The sequence below is a fragment of the Mastigoproctus giganteus genome, chromosome 3, assembly GCF_048544385.1.
Source record: "Mastigoproctus giganteus isolate SK-2022 chromosome 3, ASM4854438v1, whole genome shotgun sequence".
NCBI lineage: Eukaryota > Metazoa > Arthropoda > Arachnida > Uropygi > Thelyphonidae > Mastigoproctus > Mastigoproctus giganteus.
In genome coordinates, this window is record NC_143577.1 from 61914165 (window position 1) to 61941115 (window position 26951).

At 34.5% G+C, this 26951-nt stretch overlaps 1 protein-coding gene across 1 annotated transcript in view; it reads left to right on the forward strand.

Moving 5' to 3' along the window:
- Positions 1 to 26951, forward strand: part of LOC150088047 (glutamate receptor 1-like) — a 240850-nt gene that overhangs the window by 194799 nt on the left and 19100 nt on the right. Inside the window, exons 7-12 of the mRNA XM_090370548.1 lie at positions 5307 to 5414; positions 6101 to 6211; positions 11063 to 11278; positions 12613 to 12968; positions 20444 to 20642; positions 23951 to 24201. Coding sequence (XP_090226674.1) covers positions 5307 to 5414; positions 6101 to 6211; positions 11063 to 11278; positions 12613 to 12968; positions 20444 to 20642; positions 23951 to 24201 — 1241 coding nt within the window. The remainder of the gene's footprint in view (positions 1 to 5306; positions 5415 to 6100; positions 6212 to 11062; positions 11279 to 12612; positions 12969 to 20443; positions 20643 to 23950; positions 24202 to 26951) is intronic.

The following is a 26951-nucleotide window of genomic DNA, read 5'->3' on the forward strand; positions in this document are numbered from 1 at the left end:
TGCATGCATGAATGCGTCATTTCTCCATTTATTAAAGGAATGGCATGTGTAGTATCACGTACGGAAGGCAGTTAAGGTAACAAAGTGATGAGAACAGATAATGGACTGTTCATCTCGATGTGTGGCTGCTGGGGTTAAGGAGAGGTTCGTATCCTTATGAAAAGTCAACCAAAAACCAGCACAATCATTTACTACGCAGAGCAGTACTTTCCACGGTGACCTCTGTATGAAAAATAAACCCAAATTTAAATTAAGTGTATTTTAAATTAAATAATTTAATATATATATATATATATATATATATATATATATATATATATATATATATATATATATATATATATATATATTATTATTATTATTATTATTATTATTATTAGGAGGTACTGAATTGATTATCGGCAGATATTAAAGAAAGCCAATGTTTCTATCTTTACTATGAAAAATGAAGAAATCTGGAAAAAAAGAATGGAGAAAGAGCATGCATGGATCATTACTGCTTCATCACTGTTGACGAAAATTTGAATTTAATTTCAGCATCGATACTGCTTGTTAATACCTCTGTTGTCTTTATAAGGTTACTCTTTTCAACCATCGAACCAAAAAGGAAATTGCTCGATCGAAACAATTATTGTATTAAACATACATTTCAGGAATAAAACACATACATTGTTTCCTTCACTTTGAGAAAAGCTCCATGTGTCTACGCTTCCCTTCAAGAATATTTGCAATATTCTATCTTGGACTGTGACTTCGGAGCATCTGACATTTATATCATACGGTAGCCAGTTTAATGACCTTTTCTAGCTCACCCATATTATAAACACACTGGCAGCATACCTATTTGTTTTCGTTTACCCTTCCAAGTACTGCCGATCGATAAAGAACACTTTCAAGTTCTTTTTTCCTCGGAGAAACTGAGACTGATAAAGGATAGCCTGACACTGAGACTTCAATATTTAGAATGTTCATCGTTTTTGGTTTTTTAAAAATTTTTTTTTTATTATTATTTTTTTGTTACTGGGCGTTGAATCACCTGAATAACCTCATTTAATCATTTATTTTAAATAAAATTATTAAAGGAAATAAATATTTGAAATGTACTCTATCCGTAATTAAATTTTAAAATGGAAGTAATTGATGCATTATAAAATTATTAATAATTTTATAATACACCTCTCTTTTTGTAACTGACATCATTAGAATAAATTAATTGCTTTCCACGTTTATTTAAATAGTGTATAAAGAATTGAGTGCTTTATTCAAATTTGGAGTTGCACACTACAACGAATTATCTGTTAGTTTTCTTAACAGAATTAAGCTTGGCCATCTTAAAATTGTTCGAACTCAGAATGTTTTCTGGAGGCTGGTGGTTATTTCTTCTAATCACAAACTCTCGTGAAAAAGAACTGTTGCAATTAAGATAATTGGTATGATCGCTATCAATTCACATTATGTGCAAACGTCTTGATTTTCAATCCAGCCTATTATACTTTAAAAGAAACAAAACCTTAATATCAAGTGCAATGACAATTTAATAAAAAATTCTACGACTTACTTTTTTTGTGCGTAAACCCCAAACAAGAAAAGTATCAGAACCTATAGTATTTGGTACTTCGCATGGGTTAAAAAGGTTGAGAAAACAGAAGACATTTGATGGCATTGTATTTGATCTTCTATAGATTGCAATTTTCAGGAAATACGGGCAAAGGAAGGTTGTTCCAGAGAACAGAAGAGATGGAAGTGCAAGGGTTAGTTCCGTGAGTTTGGAGCTCGGCAGTGAATGAATGCTGCCTGGTTGCGGAACGTGTTCGGATTGTTTTGGTAGGCAGTGGCGGAATTAAGGATGCTAATTTATAAGAACAGTGCCTATGAAAGTATCTATAGAAAGACATGCAACATAAATTAAAGGTCTATGAGAAAGAGTGGGCAGACTTCAAGAGACGGGCCCTTAATTAACCTGACTACTAGGTCTTGAATAGAATCTAGCAATCTGAGAGAGGTCTGAGAGAGGTTTGGAGAGAGAGAGAGAGAGAGAGAGATTGTTTGTTATTTTGTTTTTAGGAGCATTAGCAACTAAGGCCATATTGCTCCAGGAATATGCGGTGGTCATTCCCTTGACCTTTCCGCATCCTCCGTATTTGGTGGTGACGGGCTCGAACCCCGGTCTAATCAAGAAGCGTGTGCTACGCACTGCTGCTCCTTCCCACCTGGCTACGGAGGCGCCCGAGAGAGAGAGAGAGAGAGAGAGAGAGAGAGAGAGAGAGAGAGATACGGTTATTTGAGACGTGAGTAGAATCAATACTGATTAGAGGAAAAGAAATGGCGGGTTTTTTTTTTTTTTTTTTTTTGATACAGAGGAAGCAATATTTGTGATGTGCTTATGGCAGAAGAGATTGGGGAAAAAAGAAATATTAATTGCCATATTTCTATTGGTCCGATTTTAATAAAATTTGACGAATTTCATGAAAATCCGTCGTGGGACGTCAAGTTAAAATATATTTCCTTAAAACAATTTTGATTTCTTAGCAGAAAAAAAATCACAATCGACAATCCACCATGTGTAATAGGTTCATAAATTGCGTGTCTTCTCAAGTCGGATTGCCTGTTTTGTTGGAAGAAAAAGGAGTTGATGGAATATACCCTATAATCTTGAGAGAGGCGGCAAGCGAGTGCATTGAACCACTGAGGCTGGTTATGCGAGCATCACTAGACTCTGGGGAGATTCCCTTGGATTGGAAAAGTGCAAATGTATCTCCCATACATAAGGGTGGCTCTAAAAGTGAAGTGGGAAATTATCGACCTGTCAGTCTGACTTCAGTAGTAGGGAAAATCATGGAGGCATTGATCAAGGGTGGAATTCAGGATCATTTGGATCGAATTGAAATTCTCAAGGATACTCAGCATGGTTTTGTAAAGGGAAAATCATGTTTAACAAATCTGGTTCGCTATTTCGAAAGGGTCACTCACGAGCTGGATTTAGGGAATAATTTCGACATTGTTTATTTAGATTTCAGCAAAGCTTTTGACTCAGTCCCACATGAGCTGTTGCTTTATAAGCTGGAACAGGTTGGAATCACTGGAAAAATCCTTAGATGGATAGAAGGATGGCTTCAGGGCAGGAGGCAGAGGGTTGTGATAAATGGCTATTCCTCAGATTGGGTTGATGTAAGAAGTGGGGTTCCCCAAGGATCAGTATTAGGACCACTGTTGTTTTTAATTTTCATAAACGACATTGATGAAGGGATAGAGGGCGTGATGTCTAAATTTGCAGATGATGTTAAAATTGGTAGAGTAGTTAATGATCACTGTCAAGCTGAGCTTCTTCAGCGAGACCTAGATAGACTTCAAGAATGGTCAGAAAAATGGCAGCTGTGCTTTAATCCAACAAAGTGTAAGGTATTACACCTGGGAAACAGTAATCCCAAAATAACTTATTCACTTGGTGGAGTTCAACTAAACCCAGTACTGGAGGAAATTGACTTGGGTGTTACGATACGGTCAGACATGAAATTCTCTGAGCATTGTAAACAGGTTGCAAGGAAGGCCCATGGTGTCCTATCGATGATCTATCGAACTTTTGCAAGTAGAGATAGGGACGTGATAATCCCATTATATAAGGCCTATGTTAGACCACACTTGGAATACTGTGTTCAAGTATGGAGACCGCACCTAAAGAAAGACATCGAGCTTCTTGAAAGGGTGCAAAGAAGGGTAACTCGCCTGGTGAGATCGGCAAAAGGGGGTCCGTATGAAGAAAGACTTCGAATATGTGGGTTGCAGAGTTTGGAAACTAGACACCTTAGGGGAGATTTGATTGAGGTGTTTAAGGCTCTGAGAGGCATCAGTAAAATGAATGAGGACAAAATTTTCAAGATTATAAATGATGCTAGAACTAGGGGACATAAATTCAAGTTACGCGGGGAAATGTTTAGATTGGACTGCAGGAAGTTTTATTTTAGCCAGCGAGTTATAAATTACTGGAATAAGTTGCCTTCATGGGTGGTAGAGGCCGACAGTTTGGGGAAATTCAAAGGTCATCTGGATAGTACTTTCGGGTAAGGGAAGCGCATAGGATTAATTTCCTTTTTATTTAATTTTTAATTTCATTTTATTATTTTTATTTATTTATTAATTATTATTATTTATTTAATTTTTGTTTTTATCATTGTTTTGTTCGGATTTTTTTTTTTTTTTTTTTTTGGCTGGTGCAGCATAAGCCATAGGCTTTCTTGCACCATACGGCCGTTACTAATACTAATACTAAAACCCCAGTTCCGGGAGGGGTATAAAATCATGTCGTTGAAGGGATTTGAATTCCTTCAGTTTCACGAGATGATCTCGCGTAATTAATAAATAAATTATGATTATTTTATAATAATTATGAATTCTTATAATCAATAAACCGATATTTATTTATTTTTCCTACAAAGGAAGCAGTGATCGCTCACGCTGAAATCCTATACTCGTGCACTGAAAATGAAGAGTTGTTGCCTTGGATGCAATAATAAGAAACCCTTCCAAATGACATAAGAAATGTTACAGCTGTTTCGATTTTGTTGCCGTTTCTTCAGCCTGTCAGTAGGCATTCATCAATGTAACACATATCTAAGCAATAGCAAAACATTTATTAATAAAAAAACGAAAATATTTTGTGACTGTAGCTTGTGTATACGAAAAGAAACGTTTCTCAGAAAAGGATGACTTCCTCTTATTTTAAATTACATGGTAATTTTCTGAAATGCTTCCATTTAATTGAATTTCTAAGATTCATACATATTTTGATATTTGCTTTCTTGTGCGATAATGAATGTATAATGCTTTAGCAGATTAATATGACAATAAGCTGACATGCGGACGATATATTTAATCTGCTGGTTATCTCGAAAGAGAAAAGCCACGACAACAGATTATAATTTTAATAAATGCGACACGTGAAATTCCGAAAAGATAAATTCCCTTCCTAACCGAGGAATTTTCATCTTCAAGATAATCATCGGCTTATATATCATGTTACACATGCAGCGCATTATCACAATACTCGTAGAAAACAATTTGTACTTGAAGGGGGGAGAAAAAAAAGAGACCAAATATCAAAAGATGAATATAACAAAAATTACAGAAAAGTGATTATAAATAATTAAAATTAAAATAGTTAATCTTTCCCAAAAAAAAGCAATGTTTCGTCCTTTTAACAAGGTGGTCTGTTGTTTCCTTATTTAAGTACATACATAACATTTTAACTGACCAATCTGTATAGCTATGAAATCAATGAAAATGTAATTATACTTTTTTTAATTAACCAGACAGAAATACGTGGATTAACAGGGAATATATCATTTGATGACTTTGGCTGGAGAAAAAACTACACGGTGGACATCGTAGAAATGACTATGAACAGCGAAATGGTTAAGGTACGTTTGTTTATATGGTTATTGCAGTCTAAAAGCTAAAACTGTTATTCTTTTTTAATCCTAACTCTTTAATGACTGACCTTCAACTCTTTAATTAAACCCTAAGATGTGAGATGTAAAATGTTATAATTAGATTCATAATAAACTCAAACCATAATGTTTAAATCTCTCATTTTGAACAATTCTTTTTTAAATAGGACAAATATGCTAACTATTATATAACTTTTATAAATGATGGAAGAGTAAAGAAGTAATTTTTTCAATTTAAAATATAGGCCTGACATGAAAAGATTAGAAACGGAATTAAAATTATTTTCTTTAAATTCAAATATAATTAGTATAAATTACGTAGAATTTATGGCAAAAATTGTAGAATCGCATAGTCCATATTTAATAGTATAAACCACAGCTGTGATGTTCATATTTAATGCAAATAACATACTTTAATGAATAATAAAGTTGATTTTAACTAATAAATATATATATTTATTTTATTTGAAAGAAAGATTGGTGTTTTATGTACTACTTGTAAAACGTCTTCAGCTCTAGATCTGTTAGCAAATTCAATGGATTCAACTGAATGATATGTTTGTATACGAAATATAATAGCATACATTAAAAGTACTTTTTTGGTTTGCTTTCTAATTTTTTATATATATTTTTTTATTATGTTTATCTGGAAACAGATTGCTCAGTGGTCAGAAATGGATGGACTCCAGTTGGTTCCACCGAAATATCGGCGCGTTCCACAAAACGCTGGTTTTGAAAATAAAACATATATCGTTACAAGCATACAGGTATGTAGGACTTTGGGTTTTCTCTTCCACATTGCTAAACACGGTTTCTTATTTGCACGGAATAATAATTATATAATAAACATTAATAATTATTATTCTCCAAATATTAATTATAAACATTAATTCTCTTAATTATATATAATTAATAAACTAACATATTATCAATATAATATTAGTTTAATATAACATTGTATTTTCCATTATGTATTATAGATTATTTTTTGTATTATTTGCATTATGTTATTAATAATTATTATAAAATTACAAAACCATGTAAAACAAAACAAAATAAACCTCTAAAACTTCTGTTCAAGGTGATCTCCATATTGTTAAATGCAGCATTCAGCGTGATGAATCCACGAATTCCCTGCATGTCTTCACCGAATCGGGACCATTCTTAGTAGTTAGTCGCTTCCAAAATCCGATTTCTCAATTCTTTCCTCTTGCGTTGTAACACCCATATTCATGTAATCCCATACAAAGTAATGAGTGTGAGGTCACGTGATCGTGGTGGCCATTGCAAGGCCACCCCGACGAATCTACCAGTTATTGTATTCCATATTTAAAAAGTCAGAAACAACACGGAATAAATGAGCTGGTACAATTTTGCACAAAATATTCTCTGCCGATTTTAAAGGGTATGTCTTCCAATAATTCCCACAAATTGTTTAATAGAAAATATGCTATTTCTGAAAGGTTTGCTGGTAAACTATAAGGCCCAATAAGTACAAATGGGCCTGTTGTACTGTGATCCATGGTGAAATGAAATAATGATAACGTATAAATCCAGTAGAAATATTTATAATTAAAGATATTTTTCTGGATTTATACGTTTTCATTATTTCATAATGACCAATAATATTGCCAAGGACAACGCAAAACATATTTTTAAAAAAATGTACATTGATGAGTACTGACAACCTATGTTCAGCATCAAATGTTATACGATTTGGTACTCGTCGAGCTGGATTTTCTGCGCATCTGCGAAGAGCAGCTACAGAATTCTTATGAATTTACCATAAAATAAAATCAAAATACCAAGCGACAGACACGTTGACACTGCTAGTATGTCCTCCGCAAAACGAGTTACTCGACTGAGAAATGGTATGATTCATGTAATAGAATAACATTCATGCCGATGTTGGTACTACTGTTTTGTAATGTGTAAAGCCCGTTTTACACAGTCATATTTTTACGACAAATTTTAACATCAAAATATTTTGACCTTTTTACATAGTTTTGTAATTTATGATTAAGGTTTATTAGTATCTCGGAAATAAAGACTTTGAGACATGTGTACATGAACCTTTTTTCTTTTCTTTTTTATTGTGGTGTAGAATACTCTCCTAGATTTTCTCCGTGAAGTTTTGAAGTACTCTGGGTAATTTAAATTTGTGATAAAAGTCATTTTATTAATAACATTACACCTAGAATAATGTAATGAAACAGGAAATGTGCTGGAGGTTATTACCAACACTACAATTTCATTATGTTCGGTAACACCACCAAATGACTACATATAGAATCTTCCACTATCTCTGCAGTGATCTAACTGTGGTATGAGTTGCAGATGTTCGAACGTGGGCGAATGCAAATATGTTCACAGCACCGAATTTATTTTTCATGATATTAAGCTTTACAGGCTGTTTCAAAGACTCTCAGTCATGGGCATAACTCAGCTAAATGGTCTGAAGGAAAATAATGTCTTCAGAAAGAACCACTGTCCAGGAAACTTGCAACATTCGACCCAGAAGAAAACAAACGGAAGTGAACGACACGATTGAGAAATAACTAATGCACTTTAGTCTTTCTCTTAAATGCGCAGGCTGTTTAAAACTGAAGGTACGGACATTGAAGATATGACCCGTCCATCCCATTTATAAAACATGGCCCCTCGTGGCTTCTGTTGGTTGTTTTTGATTCTGAAACCAAGAGGCACCAACATATCATGTCTGTAAATTTCATATATTTTATAGCAGGAATGCCTGCTTCGCTGCAAAATCTCACGCAACTCTTTTTCAAGATGAAATAAGTCTACCACGGTATATAAACGTATAAATCTCTCTCCTATCTTGAGAGTACTGAAACTTGATCCTTTTCCACACAGTATGTGTGAGGATAACGATGTTAACGACTGTTCTATCCTCCAGGATTAGATTAGTTGCTAAAATCGGTATCCTGACGCATACTGTGTGGAAAAATAAAAGAAATTTTGATCGCTAAGATCGCTATCTAAAAGAATTTAAGATCGCTATCCTAAGTTAAACACTTAGAATAGTGATCTTAAATTAGATTGTCAAGATCACTAGTGATCTTAACTGTTTTTAAGATCGCCATCCTCGCACATACTGTGGGGACAAATAATAGAATAGTTCGCTGAATTGATTTTACAGAAATTCCTGATCGGTTGTCTTTTTTTCTAGGATTAGAGTAGAGTATAGTTTTCTTAGAAAGATAATAATATTAAAGGTGCATCTTGAAGTATTTATTACCTGCAACAACGAATATTCTTCGAATGAAGTATTTCAATATTAGAATTCAGTTTATGGTATAATGAATCATAAAAAGTGTTTAAAATCTTAACATCACCAGCATTAATAATTATTATTGCTTCCATTTACAAAACACTAAAACATGAGGTGGATGTATATGTATTCTGAAACCATTCTGTAGCCACTTTCACGCAGGCTCAATTTCTTAAGCAACCATTTCGTAGATGGAGAGAGAGAGATCGGATATGCGAGTACACATTATTATCGCTCAGATTGTTAGTAGGGAAGCAAACATAGTTGAGACAATACTCTCCAATAAGTAGAGTCCTCCAGGCATTCTCTAAATCCGACTGTCTGATCCGAGCCACGTGTAGTGTCACTCACCGCTCCATGAGGTCTCTTCGTCATTCTAGATTCCAAGGACGATGTCCAGCGCGCCACTCGAAACGATGTTGGCCGTTTATTGACGTTACGTTGGGCTTGTTAGATGCGATTTTGAAATGGATAAAACCGAAATGCGCAGTCTACTGATACTGGACCATTTCTGATCAATTAATTAAATGAAGTGATTAAAGAGTCACTAACTTCACTGCTTCAAATGATGCCAGCCATTATGGCATAATATCCACGGTAAACTGTGGCATTCTTGTATTTTTTTCATAACGACATCTGAAATTTAGGTTTTAAGTTTAAAGTGTATTAGTATGCAGAAACAATTGGCTGAAAAATATTCAACAACAAATCTCTTTGAAACCTGATGGGCCTAATATTACGATTCATATTTGCTGCTATTTATATTAGTACTGTTTTATTGACATTTTAGCTGTTCTGGCTTTGCTTACGAATAGCTGGATCTACTTCACTATGTTGAAGGGATGTCCAAATATTTTTCGGTGTAGAGTATAGCCGTTTGTTTCCTGCTTATGGTAGAAGTAGGCGGTTTGATAGGCGGCAGCTGTATTTATATTTTAGGTGTATATTCTGTTTGCAACTGTGGGAGTTAGGCACCACATCGGTATAATATCTCACACCCTACTGATTATTTAAACCAATATATAAGTACCAAAAAAGATATAAAGGCATCAGTAAGTTTCCATTCTAAAGAATGTTTAAAGCTGAGATGAGAGCTAATAAAATGTTTATAATTAATGACTTTTCATTGGACTTCGCATCTTATTTTTAATTGCCCTGTAAAAAAAATGGACGAAAATTCAATTCATTGTGTTTTTAATAAAACACAAAACTTCCTACTGGAAGTTTTGTGTTTTATTACCAGACTTCCATCCACTTGTGTAAAAAACAAGTGGATGGAAGTCTGGTAAACGAGGGGGCCACTGATTTTTTGATATTATTCGATAAGCAGGAATTTCGCGTAGGCGTATCATCGATTTTGTAGCAGTATGGGCAATGGCGGAATCTTGCGAAACCACCTATTCCTGATTTTATCTTCATCCAGTTCGCCGATGAATTGGTAGAGAACATTGGAACAGTAACGTTCAGGGGTTATCGTTTCATTGAGGAAGATGGGCTCGGTGATTCTTCTTCTTGTGGAGATAGCAATCCAAACACTTGGCTTCCGTTGATGGAGACGTGTTTGATGTAGACTGTGTGAATTTTCCGATGTCCATAATCAGTTAGTTTGAACATTCAGATACTCTGACAAATGGAACTACGGCTCATCAGTGAAGAATGTAAGATCCAGAATACCATCGGTATTTTCAATTATGAACTTTTGAAACCAGTGGCAGTAATGTACTCGCTTTTATTGATCTACTGCTTTTAATTCTTGGACAACTGTGATTTTGTATGGGAAAATGCATAGCTTCTTCCTTACTAATAAACGCGCATTTGCAAGACAATTTTCGTATTGATTTTGAAGGACTTTGTTGCATTAAATCTGAAATATCTAGGAGTTTCTCTTCTGTCAGTTTCGATGGCCTTTCACTATGCACCGCATCATGTACAGCGCCTGAAATTTGTATATTAATGCTGCGCAGCATGCCAGAACCATCTGGCATATTTGGAAATTTCTTAGAATAAACTTTCCTCGGACGCTTTGTGTATACTCCCCACCCTCGTTAATCAACCAAAAAATATGCTCCTCCAATGACAAAACCATCGCTAACGCGCTGCATAATCGACTGCCACAATAGCTATCACAGCCAACCTGACCATGACACACACCACTAGGTGCATGGGGTCTCATATACACATCATAGGGTACGGTGACTCATATCATTTTTCACATTGCTGCCATACAGGTGTACACTGACTTTCAAAACACGCTCTATATGATTCTAAGCAGCCAGTCATAAATATTAAGTTATAACAGCATTATTCGTTTTCATTTTAAATTTAGGAAGAGCCTTATTTGATGTACAAACGTGCCGAACCAGGTCAAATTCTTGACGGAAACGATGTATTTGAGGGTTATTGCAAAGATCTCGCTGACTTGATTGCAGAGAATTTAAAATTTAACTACGTTTTGAAATTGGTTAATGATTCTGCTTATGGAGGACAAGATCCAAATTCCCCAGCAGGATGGAACGGAATGGTTGGAGAATTAATTCGAAAGGTAAGGTAATTTTAAACATTCTATCCTATTGTCAAAGAAACTAAAACCCCTTTACTAGAACCTGCTTAAAACTCAATACAAGGTAAAAGAAATTTCAGAAGTTAAATAAGTCATAACGTAAAAGTTGGAAGTTACAGGAATATTTGTGTACAAGTCTCTTTATTCAAAACGCATATCTTGTAAGCTTCACAAGATGTCTAACCTTTATCATGAAACATAATCCTAAGTATTTTATCTTTGCTTTTGTTAGGTTTTTTGTTTGGTTTGTTGTCTTGCTTGAAACATGACATATCGAAATAAAAGCTCTGAACTATCGAAGCGACGTGTAGCGAAAAAGAAAATTCCGTGCTGGCTGCGTTATGTCTGGTTTTCATATCCCTTACTGGACTTTACATACATGAAGATTGATAGCGGGATCAAGAGTAATGTATATACATTTAGATCGGAAGGGTTGATTTATTTGACCCATGACAGGATATAGAGAATCTCCGCCAAGCTAACATGGTTAGCTGCTACCAGACAGTTTCTTTCTCAGATCAATATTCTCTTTTTATACACTTCATAAAGAATTAAAGTCACGTTGGATTAAAGTGTTCGGTTATTACTTGCTGTGGAGAATGAATAGTCGATATCGAACTATGGTCACATAATCGATAAGGAAATAAATTATTTCCGTCTTCAGTTAAATCCTCTTATTTTTGCTGATTGTTTTATTTAAACTATTTGTTTACAGCAATTTCTGTAAGTGATATCTGTGTTCAAAAGTTTTTGGACACTAACAAACACGTGCCTGTACCGAAAGTTTACTACTTCTCTCGCTATGTAATTAGTATATCGAATATATTAGATATAATATGGTGTTCTGACTTGTAGTTTATATCAGAATTAAATAATGAGAAAATTGTTGATGACTTTACTAAAACAAAATTTCCTGAACGTGAACTAAGCTCTCAGTTTAATTCTAGAAAAGTTTACTATTTTTATATTTTTATTTCTTTCATACATTTAATACATAATTCGCGTAATTATTTCTCTCGAGGTAATATTTTACTGATCTCTCATTTCGTAAATGAAGGGCCAGATATATATTCCTATATTTAATATAAATGATTATTATATTATTATTATTTTTGTGTATTTAACTTAATTTCAATGTTTTTATTACCTTTTCTGTTTAAATATTCACAAATTAAATAATGTGCCTTGCCATTGTTTTCAAAGTAAATCTTTTTATTAATTTATCATTAATCAGAATTTATCGCTTTGTAGATAAAACATCCTTGTCAATGGAATAAATGTATTTCTTTTTCTTTTTGTTTTACTTTACGAATTAGGAAGCAGACATGGCAATAGCTCCACTCACAATTACTTCAGCAAGAGAAAAGGTGATTGATTTTACCAAACCATTTATGTCACTGGGGATTAGCATCATGATAAAGAAGCCTCTAAATCGAAAACCCGGAGTATTTTCCTTCATGAATCCGTTATCGGAGGAAATCTGGATGTGCATTATCTTCGCATATGTAGGTGTCAGCGTTGTGTTGTTTCTCGTTAGCCGTTTCTCTCCACACGAATGGCGTTATGAAGATAATATGATGGGTCCTTCGGCTTACAATGACTTTTCTTTACACAACAGTCTCTGGTTTTCTTTGGGCGCCTTCATGCAACAGGGTTGTGACATTTGCCCCAGGTACGGTGGGAGTAATGTGCACGGCTGCATGATACCATAAATGTGCAACTGAATGTTCTTCTTTCCTTCATTGTGTATGCCATGTCCATTTGAGCAGACTGTTTTAATGTTTATAATAAGAATATGTTAATTCCCTGCTTTTCGTAATATTTGATATATCCGAATTCCTCTTAATCGGTTCGTTCCGTCAAAGTCATATTTATAGGTTAGGTAAGTAAATAAGTCTAAGGGCAGATTTCCTACTATGCATAATTACGTTACTTTCTCCTTCAAATATTGATTTATTAAAATAGAACGAAGCGAGCCGGTTTGGAAGCCTTTAACATAAGTTAATTATTTTGAATTGATAATCGAAAATATTTCACCCCTGATTATCAAAAAAATGCAAATGGATATGTTTAAATTCCCTCGTTCATGGCTGTCTTGTAATTTGAGCAATGGCATAGTAAATTACTTTAATATTTGCACAAATATATTTGATGTTTATCAATAGTAGATATTTAATTCAGTATTTAGTTCATGTATATGTTATGAGAGGGCGCCACTATATGACACCTTAAACTAACCATAGGAATCACTTGTTTCTGTACGATCAATCAATCGGTGTACAGTTTTAAACCATTTCGAGAGCAGAATTAGTCAGCTAATTCTGATTTATAATCGTAAGTAATCGAAATATAACATTTTTCGAACTCAATATAGTCGACATTCGTTATGCTCTCTTATTGTACAGCCCGGTCATATTATTATGATCGAAATGGACCACTGCGCTCGGACATGTTTATGCAAATCTATGCAAATGAAAGCAACCATCCGATATCTGACGTATGCAAGAAAATTTGACCTGCGGGGATACCGACAGCATATATTTTTTTTTCACTAGTCGTGCAGAAAGAAAAGAATTTCAAATTTTCAAACGAGTACGATTATCGATTGCTGGTCGTACAGATTCTTTTTGTTTATTTTATATTAATTTCTAAAGAAACAAAGGCTATAAGGAGTTAGTATACTGTGTCTGTATATTTCTTGTGTTCTGCTGTCGATTTGCCTGTTTGCTTGACGAAAAACGCGAGTTTCTGAGAGATAATACCATTCAACTTTGCCACGTTTTTAAACAGCTTCTAAAAAAAAATTCCTAATATCATTGATGGGATTCGAACTCAGACCGTTTCCATCCGGTGTGAGGAAAACTGATTATATCCACTGCGCTACCGGGAAGGTCCGGGGGAACGCTACAGCACGTAGATAGATACCCTTAACGGTGTTCCAAAACGACTATTTATAGAACATGATAGAAAATTTACACGTGTACCTCGACCAGCACAAATCCAGATCCCAGTCCAGTTAAGTACTTCTAAATTGAGACATAACGACATCTTCTGGACATATCGCTTCTACCTACGTCTCGCAATTGCAAGACACTATTTCTCTTAACATCTTTAAGAAATTCAGTGATCATTCGCAAACATATCAGAGCAGAAATCAGAGGGAAAAGTTGCCCAACGTATTATCAGAACACAGTCTTAATAAAACAATCCTGTCAGTATATCTACCTCAAAACACGAGTGCGATTCGAAAAGTAAGGTCTCACTGTTTTAATTTGAAAGTTTAATATGGTATACATATGCAAATTTGAGAAATTATAGAACGCTAAAATAGATAAGATAAAACTAATGATTAGTTTGCTTTCAAACGTGACTGCACAGTGATGTACAGCATTAAAAATATAAAATTACACAGACACGTACACAAAAGAAGACATTTCTTATGGCTAAAATGTTCATAGGAGGTGCCGATTGTTTAAGAAGGGTCAGCAGGCCTCATTTTAGGAAGGATGTAGGGTGCACAGAAGGACAACGGGATTGGTGAAGGGATCACAATGGTTCTCTCACCAAGAAAGGCTTCAGTTATCAAATTGCAGCATCCGGAGACTAGGCGCCTGCGAGGATATCTGATTAAGGTGTTTAAGGCCTTGAATGGATTGAGTAAGCTGTACGTTGATGACATTCTCCTCTTGTTAAAGACTACACATACATGAGGAGCATAAATTCAAATTAAAGATAGTTGCAGGATATAGGTGCAGAAGTTTTCCTTCAACCACCACCTGGTTGAAGGAAAAGTTGTTGGAACAAACTTCCATCTGTTGTTTTGGAAGTGGGTAGTTTGAAGAACTTGAAGGAAAAAACAGACTAATTCTTGAAGGGGACGGAAGGTTGAGGTGGGCAATTTTTTATGGTTGATGCTCTATAAAATTTGCTTTCTTGCATTATTTTCCACTATTAATACTAACATCAGCCACTACTGAAGTTGAACGTGCCATTATATCTCTTGGTATTGAACAAAGCAAATAATAAGAACTCAATCTAAACTTCTTGATAAAGGAGTCAATCTTGCATGACAAGGCAACTACAAAGTATAGAGTCATAATGTTTCACGATAATGCACGACTACAGACTTCACAAATGATAGAAGATTGATTGAAAAAAAAAAAAAAAACTTTCCTTACAGCATTCTTCATTATTAGCACTCTCAGATTTGCGTTCATTATTTATAAGGAAAGCATTTCTTTAACAATAATGAAGTAAGTTTCATTGGTATTACAAGTTTCATTATACATTCCTGAAAAAGAGAGTTTCGAAAATGTCAAACACTGATGACGATTATGTTGAGAAATAGATTACACGTCTTATTTTTTTAACTACACGTAATTCCAGTTCTATATTTCTCTAAGTTTTGAAAATAAAACATCAGAAATCTTTATTTCCGATCTGTCGTTCTGCATAATTTTATCTATATTTAAATATTACTAGATTAAATATTAAAAACCTATTCGTTCAAGTTTACCATATATAAGATAGCAAATGCAGCTTATTTTCTGACTAAGACTCAGTTTTCATTCCACCAACAGACGAATTGACTATAAAATGCACGCAATTTATAGACACGATATATATTGATACTGATTCCTAATGGCCCTAGTTACCTATCCTACCTTGTTAAAAAAGTTTACTATTTGAATGAACTCCCACCCACAATTTTCGCGGATGAATTATATCTAAATTAATAAAAAGATATTGAACAAATACTTCAAAGGAAATGAAGTGAGTGAAAGTGAGATTAGTCTTTTTTCCTCTGATGCGGCATAATCTTTCTTTCTTGCATCACTTTGTCAGTACTAATAATAAAATATGTTTAATTTGTTAAGAGAAACATGCTGCCTGAAGGCATGTGTTAATCGATGATGACGCTTTATATCGGAAGTTAATAGAAATTTTAATAAATAGGATAATGATATGGTTGGCTACGATATAATTACTAAATAATAATTTCTTGGTAAATATTCGCCTTCATTTCGTCACTGAATTGGAAAAGTATTAGTTCTATTTGATGTAGCTCTAAATCAAGCTCATGTCCGCAATGAAAGACGAATAAAATATTTGTATTAAATATTTTATTCATCTTTTCTTGGTTTCTGAGTCTTTTGTATCTAAGAAAAACTCTTCCTGAAAGCGGCCATTTACAAATATAAATTGTCAATTGCATTATAGTTAACCTGTCATCTGAAATGTAAAGACCACGATAAAGGTAATTACATATCAATCTGACCAACCCAATCTGCAATTACACAGTCCCCATCCCGCTACACATCTTACTAGGGTTTGAGGTACATAATGAACATTACGACTACCACCTAAGTTGCATGATCATAGGAAATATATCAATTTCTTACCAAATGGTGTACCAAATATTTAAATCATAAGATAGTCTACTCATTTAAATGGAATGTATTCATCCAAACTGTTCTTTGAGCCATTTATATCACAAAGGGAGTCTCGCAGAGGTCATGTGCCAGAACGTGTATTTGTCCAAACCGAACTTATTCTTTTAGTAATAAGATATGTTTCTTCTTTAAATTTATGTAGTCTGGAGCTGTCTTTATTCGTCTAATAAAAGCAATGCCTAATATAAATAGCTCCGAGCAAAAAGCTCTTAAGTTAAAAAAAATAAAATATTTTTTTTTCAGTGTAGTGTAATTTGACTTTCTATTTCAGAAAAATAGCCTAGCCATGTCCAGTTTTGTATCATGCATTTTTTGTACCGTCAGTTTTTAAACCTAATGCCTCCCCTTATAAAGTTTCAATTCCCTTCTGTCCCTTGGAAAAACACTGTTTGGGCTACCTTAGAAGTGCTCAATTGATGATCTTCGATCGGATAATCAACGATTTGAAAAATGAGCTTTATTAGCTGTCACTCGGAATCAAACAAGAAGCAAAAAACTGAATGAACAACGCTAAAAATAAAACAAAACTTTTTAAATATTAATTGTATGAAATATTTCATTTAAAATGATAAAGTAACCAGCAAGTTCGGTTCTGAATATAAGGAATAAGCGAGGTAAGTACGAGTGTCCATTGTATAATACCCTGTTGCTGACCTCTGTTGTGAATAACTATTGTCGGCTTTGGTTGCTATTAGTGTAGCTTACTTCCATCCACGGGGCTATGAATTCCCAGTGTATTTCGGGGCAAACGTCACAGCCTTTAGTTACATGTTGACGAACAGAGAAGCTGGAAGCGTATAAATAGGAATTTTCTGAAGAGATACTAGCATCATCTATGAAGAGCCATCCGCAGCCTTCGTAATAAAGATAAGAACTGTTTCTTTAATATTTGCTAATACTGTATTTTCCTTTTCAGCATAATAATTATTATTAATAATTTTATTATCACTAGCCAGCACCAGCTATCACCAGCGTGCCAGTTCTCCTAATCCTGCAACATAGAGATTATTAATAGTATTATTAATACGATTTAGAAAATGGTGTCTTAAAAATTATTCTTATTATTAATTTTGTTAATTGGATTCAGAAGGAATGGGATTTTCGTCATTTAAAAAAATATTTAAAGACAAGAAGTGTTTCTCTTCTCTTATATGGACTTGTTAGTAAAAATTGAACATTCATTTGTTGTATGTATATTTTTTTTGAGAAGTGGTGTATGTTTTCTGAGAAGTGAAACAAATTATTTTGCTTCAAAGGAAAAATTATTTTCAATATTATAATACACATTATCTTATTATTTAAATTAATATCCACGAATATTATGGAATGTTGTGCACTGATATTTATTTCAACATTTCAAGAAAGATTAACGAATAATGTATAATCTTTGCAGTAGCGTATAAGAAAATGCCAGAAAAACTGTCCTGATATAAAAAAAATTATAAAACTTTATGATATTTAATAATAGTTATTTTAAAATATTCAATAAACAATTTAAAGATCAGAGACGCTTTAGTAGTACAATATCAGCTAATACATATTAATATGCTCTTATTTATTGCTTCCAATTATCTCACTTCACTTTCTATATGCCTATGGGCGACTGGAGGCAAAAATTCATCCCTTTAAACCATCACTCTCTTATGTGTTATTAACTGAAATATGAGTCTGATTAAATTCCTATTGATTTTATTCATTACTTTTTGTTTTAATAAATCTAACTAGGAAACAAACTAGTAACACATGCATATACCTCCAAGGAACTTAAATTCCAGGAGGGTGGGCGAGGAACAAACTTAATATTTCAAACATACACACAGGGCTGTAATTAAATTTATAATCCTTAAAATTTATACTATGATTGATATTTAATAATAAATGTTGTTTGAGATCTTTTTTCTGTTTTGTACTTCTCATCCGCGTAAAAAATCTCGAAGTTGAAAGGCGTCTTCAATTATACACAGCGCATTTTCTGCTGAGAATACTGAGAATACATATCTATTGCACCAGATGAATAATGAAGAGGTATTGGAGGAGTACAGTGCATAGTGTCCCAATACTTGCAGCACCAGGGGTTCCTCAACTCCACGATGTAACGTGGTGACGCAATACAAACTCTGAAGGCCAGGAAATGTCTGCAATCGTGTAAGTTGTGTAATGTTCTGTAGGGTCTGTTGTTCATCTGGTTTCTTGGCAGTGGAGCCCTTGGAAAACCAAGGTCAACCTTGCTCTTCCACAACCACGAAGAGGTGGGACAGGTAATAGTGTATCAGTGCTCTGTTTGGGCGAACCCTGGCGCTCCTGAGCTTGTAGAGAGGCCCCTATATATATACATATAAAGTTTTGTTGGATGAAAGCCGAGGGTTGACAATTGAAGTCTTGGACAATAGAGGAAAGAGAAAAGATCGATGACAGGAAGGCTGCCGCCAAGAAATTGGAAGATAACGTACAGGAGCCACCCCATGTAAAGGAAACTAGACTGTTAAGAGCAGCAAAAGTATTAGGGTGGTTAAACTGCAGCAACATATAGGGAGTAAACAACAAATCGCCGAAAGCTTCTTTCGAATAAATTTCCAATAAACTCTTCAAGCATTTTCAAATAAGTTTTAATAAATATTTTAGGCTCATTTTAAATACTATCGATCTGTGCATACAGTTTTGTTTGATAAATGATGAATATGTATTTATATTTAAAAATATAATCTCGTTTTTGTCCGTTTTTAACTTGGGAGCACCAGTATATATAGTATAGAGACACTGTACCAAGGTTGTAGATGTGCGATGAGCTTTACCTACGCAATGACTCGCTCTTAATTTTTTTAGAGTTAAAAGAGATTACCTATATGATGTCTTGTAGAACACTTGTGCATTTTGTGACAACACGAAAATAAGTACTTGGAATATGTTAACTGAAGGGAAATCATGTAATTCGGAAGAAAATATCTTGTCATATATGAAGGGGGTGGGAAGGGGGCAGATTGCCATAAAACGTAAAAACTTCAGAATTTTCAACTAGGGAAACATCATTATGTAGTATATATTTGCAATCTATATTCACATTATTTCCATGAGTTTAAATAAATAAGGCATAATAATAAAATTAAATGAATATACAGAAATTAAATAATAATAAATATAACATTAATTTACATTGAAAAGATTTCGCTTATTATAAAGTTGTATATTCAGTACAACCTCACTCATATTTTCAATCTTAATTGTTCTAGATGGAAATAGCAAGAAGGATGGTGAAATTATTACCTAATTAAGGGATTTCTAGACCATTACTAGATATAAACGGGAACTTTAATTTCTGAAATGAACTGAAGAAGTAGTTTTTAACCTAATTTCTAAGTAAAGGATGGTTTTAAGGTTTTAAGGACTTCTTTGCGAACAACGGCACATTAGAAAGCTTATGGAATTGTGCTTTATTATATTTTAGATAGTCACTAAAATGCCTGTTTGATATTCAATTACTGCACTTTCTTTGAATTTTAACATATAGGATTCAATTTAAAATAAAAATGTCTTTATTAAAAATTATAAACTGTTTATTATTATAGATTTTAAAATACATAAATATTGTTGTCTTAATTTTAAAATGCAATGTAATAAATTGAGAAATCGAAATAAAGACTTTAAATAATTTATTTATTTCGAAATGTTTCATATTTTGCTTACTATATTTTGTCAGGTCTATAGCAGGGCGAATTGTAGGCAGTGTTTGGTGGTTCTTTACGCTCATCATTATATCATCCTACACAGCAAATCTTGCTGCCTTCTTAACTGTGGAGAGGATGGTCACTCCTATTAATTCTGCGGAGGATTTAGCAAAACAAACCGAAGTGGAATACGGAACTCTGATGTTCTCTTCAACACAAGAGTTTTTCAAAGTGAGACATTTAAAGAAAATTATGCTTTACACATGGATATAACTTTTCTGATTTCTATATCGATAATTTAAGCTGAATTCTTTGGAAAATAAGTAAAATCGCGTTATTACTTCTTAACGATTGCATTATTTCACTGGTTTAAAAAAAAACAAGCACGATGTTCAGGTTATAGTGTTTTTCCTTCAGAATGTATATCGTGTGATCAGTTGTTGCTCTAGATTTTATTTCGCCAGAAACACAGCATAAATGTAGGCTCGATCTATATTCTGATCTTCGGGTTCAGCTGAAATACCAATTTATTCTCAGGCTCAGTTAATCAGCCTGAGAATAAATTGCAAATTGATTAAATCAATCCGGTTTAAAAAAAACTGTTTAAAAGGTTCCTCCAACCAAAATTAAGAATCTAAATGTGGATTTTTAAACTTCCACAGATGAACAAAATTTTTCAGAATTATACAAGCGAAAATAACTTCCAAAAGTACAACTTTTCGATTTTCAGTTCTGAAAACTACGCGCCAGCAAGGAGACCTCATGTAAGTGTTTAAGGCTTTAAATGGATTGAGTAAACTATGTGCTGATGCCATTCATACTCTTTCTCGAATGCACAGTAGGGGATATAAATGTAAATTGAAACAGGACGGTTGCCCGATGACGTGATAAAATTTGATTTCAACCAACAACAAAGTAATTGATAGCTGGAACAAACTTTCCTCTGTTGTTGTCGATTTGATAGTTTGAATAAATTTAAGGGAGGATTGGACTGTTTATTGAAGGAGATAAAAATGATGTGGATGTTTTGCTTGCTTACTTGCTTGTTCTACATCCAAAAATCCAGACATGATGAAAATCGTTGAGCCTAGTTTAAAACCAGTACCATACATGGAATTCAATAAAAGTATTATTTGTTGTTCCGATCAAAAAAATATATAAAAATAATTTTATTATAAAATTAATATTATATACATAAAATACAGTTGGTACCCAAGTACAAGAAATATCAAAGGGATTTAAAATCAGTCAAAATTAGTGACAAATTTGTAATAACAACACACAATTTCCTTTTAATGTGGACACGACAAAAGAATCAATTCTATGAATCAGCTTCGAGATTTAATGACTTAAACACAGTGCAGCTGTAATGAACAGTTGGTCGCACTATGTAGTCATTAAAATGACAAGTCTTTGCTTTGCACTAAATCGTTCTTCGGGATGATCCAGGTCTTGAATTGCCACAAGTGAATCCTGTCGTCTAATCTGTTACTCAGTGTACAACATTTAAACAGGATCTTTACATCTGAAAGAGCTGTGGACGACCAAACATTGTTCTATAGGTAAAACTTCCATTGAGCCACAAAACATTTTAACCCTCAAAGCTATAAAGGGCTCCTTTAAATCTAGTATAATAATGAAGAGGTTGCTCAGAAACCGGATTGACGATTAAGTGTGCAACCAAGCCTCACAGAAATCCATCAGTATAATATCAACCAGAATAATTCGATTGTAAAATACACTATGATACTATAAATATTGGGGCACTAAGACAGATGAACACAGTTTATCGATCAGTTTATTCACCAGAAAAAGGCAAACCACTGGCCTTCTAACTGTGAGCGCCTGTCCACCAGTACTGTTCAAATTTATGTCGCTTGTTGTACAATAAAGATTATTTATTTTAATAGAGTATATAGCAGACAAATGCAACTCTAGGATGCATGTAACCAGAAGGTACTTGGAAAATTTTACTGCGTCACGCCGATGGTATGATTATTCTTCGAATTTCTTATTTATGTTGTCATACACTCGTCCAAATGGCAAGCATAAAGATTTTCCAGTAGTTTTAATGAACAATTATGGCATTTACAAGGAAAAAAGGTTGTCCACCTTTGAGCATAGAAATCATCTTGCCTGTAACATAGCACGAAATCTTTGCAAACGTTTCCCCCAGTTTAACGCACGTGTCTACAGAAATATTTCTCGATTCTTCCTGCAATACAATTTAATTCGGCAAGTGATACTGAACTGCATGGACTAGATTCGCGTTCTTCCATAGTTATACTACTGAACTAAGATCGGCGGTCTCAGCAGGGCGTTCCTCCTGCAAGGCATTATTGGTCATAGACCAAACCGTCAAATAACATTATGACAAAGGAATTGTAAACTGGCCTTGTGCTGTTAAGGTTTTTTTAACTTCAGAATAACCTAAACCTAAGTAAGTTCTTGCAACATGAAACAGCATCAGTGTTGGAAGAACGACATTATCAAGAATGTTACAGTCGTTATTTCTACAATGCACCATCCACAAAGGCTGCCAGTGCAGCACCATACCATAAAAAGGAAGGTAAAACCTTTAAACTGATAGCACTGCGTTAAAGCCTTTTGCAAAATATTCGCTTGGTTGGCGCACCTCACTCATTCTTGCATCTGATAAATTCTTTGATAATACTGAGCTGTTTTTTCAAAGAGCACCACAACTACTGTTTGGATATCCCTTGTTTAATAAATGTGCGTATTCCGCAGTTGATATTTCACCTTCTCAAGGACCAATGCCTCTTGTACGCCATCGATTCCATGGCGTGTCGAATGAAAACGGCACCTTTATATTCTGTAGCTCCATTTATATCTGTGTTGCCTCCGTAGCCGAGTGGTTAGGAGCCGGAGTGCAGCAGCTCACGCTCCTTGAGTAGACCGGGGTTCAAGCCCCTGACTGCTAAATACGGTTGATCTGCCAACCCGCACTGGACCAGCCTGGCAGATTATGGTCTATTTCCCTCAGCATGAATTGTTGAGGAGGCTTCCATCCTGCAGTGGGTTGATAATGGCTTCAGTTTTTTACTAATGCTCTGCTCTCTACAGTGCTTGCATAACCACCAACTTGCAGGAAATGCGTTATTCATCAGTATCCCAATACCTCTGATAATTCAGGGTATATTACAATTCACTCTCGAATGAACAAAAGCAAGGGAGTCAATTGCGACAAAAAACAGAAATATTCTATGCTCGACCATCAGTTGTGAGCAATTCGTGTTGTTGAGCATTAGAGGAAGTTGAATATTGACTTATCTCAGCCAGTCTTACAAATTCCCAAAATAATTTGAGCAATAGTAATTAGACTATAATTATTTTCCTTAACCGGAGCCTTTTTCAGTTTCTGTTTCTACGAATAAGATGAACAACAGTACTTCGTTAGTATTCAGTTTCATTATTAATTCAATTTATTGAACGAGATATATAAAAAGGAAAAATATTCCAGCATTGACTGTACTGTATATTATGAGATTAAAATTATATTTCTGCATTAAATTTTTCAGCTCCAAAGCTCGAAGATCCCGGTATATGCAAGAATGTGGGAATTTATGAACTCAAGGAAACACGTGTTTGTAACGTCTTATGAAGAGGGCATTAGGAGGGTTCGAGAATCTAAAGGAAAGTACGCATTCCTTATGGAATCAACAAAGAACGAATATATCAACGAAAGGCAGCCGTGTGATACGATGAAGGTCGGGAGAAATTTGGATGCCAAAGGTTATGGAGTAGCTACGCCAGTAGGGTCAAATTTAAGGTACGCAACATACATTGCTACTGTATTAATTCATACAAGAAGAATCTGCAGACTTAATTGTATTACTAACTGATATGTGTTTGTTCCTAAATTAGTACAGAATGTTTACGATCTACTTGGCTGCCTTGGATAATGACATTATTAATTCTGAATGCACTCAATCCACCCAATTTATTCACTCAGCACTAATGCATATACGTGCTTTATTTCGCGTATGAAAACGCATCACATTAAAAAATAGTCCCTAAGGGAAAGATACATTAATGAAAATTTTGATATTTGGCTAAGTGGGAAGGAAGAGCTTCAATATTTTTCATATCATTAAACACGTTTCACCAATACATCAAATCTGAAACAGAAAAAGAAAGCAACGATGAATTACCTGTATTGTAATATTCAAAGATATCAGGAATAACTCCTTAAGCAGGAGGGAATCAAATCCATTAACAACAATTTTAAACTATCAGTATTATCTAAGCAGAACAGTACTTATTTCTGCCTGATATATCCAATCTTACAGCACTCAAGTATATGCAATTCAATTCATATTTCCAATGGGCTGCTTACTTCTACAATCTCATCTGTTTCATCCCAGCTGAATAGAACTGAATACCTCTGCAAAATTCTTCTTTCCGGGACTCCCAGAAATAAACCAGCGGCTAATCCTGAAATTATTTAAGCTTGCTTCGGTCTCATCTTCTTCCTGTACAAACTATCACCCTTCAGACTTTTCTATGCTACAGTCTAACACTGAACCCACTGGGAAGTTCCAAGGCTTCACTCTCCAGTTCATGATATACTATGTGGCGTTCCAAGCTCGTCCTTCACATCTTTCAACTGTAGGACTACCGAAGGTCCTAACCCTCACCCAACAAATACTATTAATCAATCTTCCATCGCCGATTCTTCTGAATGTAAAATAGTTCATCCTGCTTGATCGCACAGAACCTATTCCAGTTCCTTCTATCTTACATCTTAAGCAGGTTTCCTATAATGATGCTCATCAGCTAAATATATAAGTCCTGATATGTCATCATCATCTTATTTGGAAGGCAAAGCTGCTTTCAATAAAGTTGTTCACCCTTCATTGGATGCAGCACAGTTAATTTGTTCTCCGTCAGACAAAAGTTAAGTTCTCCACCACGTCTTTAATTATATTTCTCGATTATTGTGTACTTTCTCTTCTGGAGTATGCACCCCGAATAATGTGAATAGCAATATGCAAGCATCTCAGCACGTCGCTTTGGTAGCTCAGTTTTTGTCCTCGGCACCTACGAAAAGTCTTCGACCTACCAAATTTAATCAGCGTTTATCTAATAAACAACCAACATTACCAGGTGGACTATCTCGTTCTTCATTTAACATAAGTAAAGCGCCACTTTTCGCCTTCGGAACCAATAACAGCTCTAGATTTCAAGCTCGGTTTTTTTGTCAGTCGGCTTGCTCCTTCCAAAGATCTTTCAGATGTTGAGGAATTTCTCAACACTGAATTAGGTTTTCATCCCTCTGTGAGGAAGTTATCCACCCGTTATCCAGACTATGTTTCTTTTCTAACCTTAAGTAATCCATCTGAACAAGCTCATATTTTAGATACGGATATTTGGCCAACTGACGCTATTATTAAGCCATATAGGTCATCTTCTGGCACTGCTGCCCATTTTGCCAGACCTACTTATCCTAGCTAGAAATTATCTTCTCGATGTACATCAAGATCATCATCGTTACTCTTTTATATCAATTGTAGAAGTGTTGTAAAAATATCATTGCTTTTCGTCTTTTTCTTCTGCAAAAAAACTTTTGCCATAGTCACCCTCACTGAAACCTGATTATATCTACATCTACTTAACGGTACAATTTCATCTCTCTCATATACTGTCTATCGTTCGGATCGAGACTCGAAGTTACTATCTTTACCCATCATCTGGTCAAAGTGCTGCAGTTCACTAAACATTCTTCCACTAAAGGTATCTCGTTATTAGTTAACTATGCATGAAAGCCTCTTCTACATATGCGTTTTTACCTTGCCCCCCCCCCCAGTTTATTTAGCCACCATTCAACAATTAGAGAATATTATAGATACAGCAATCTTTTTAAAGCCTCCAAAAGCAATACCACTCATTCTGGGTGATTAATGTCCCAACTGCCTTTGACCCGAATCACTAACCAAATTCACTGGCTAAGCAATTTTGCAGTATTTGGCTAAGTAATGCTTTAAATCAAGTTTATAACACTCTCGCCAGGAACTCCTCTTGATTTAGTTTTTACCAATGAATCAACTCTCTTCACAATTTCTAAGGGTAATAAATTTATTCGATCGGATCACTTCCCTGTTATCATTGATTTCTTTTCTTCTATTTCTGAACCTTCCTCATGACTTCTTTGAATCGGTTTATGGACAACGTTGATTGGATTCCCTTGCAAAATTTTGAATCGATTGATCATTAAGTTGATTATCTGTACTTAATCCTCCATTCTTCAATTTTTGAGTTCGTTCCCATGAAATTCTCTACCACTAATCGTAGTAACTTCCTTCACTGGATGTCGAACAAGTTTCTGTATTTAATTCCGCAAAAATTACCTCCATAAAAGGTATTTAAAACTCAAAAGTAACCTTAGCTACTTTTTCTTCTGTTCCCTTAGACGTCATGTTAAGAAAGTTACGAAATCTGAATATTTTCATTATCTTCACTCAGTTGAATTCGAAATTTCGATTCCAGACCACTATGGTGCTATCTCAAACAGCTATCGAG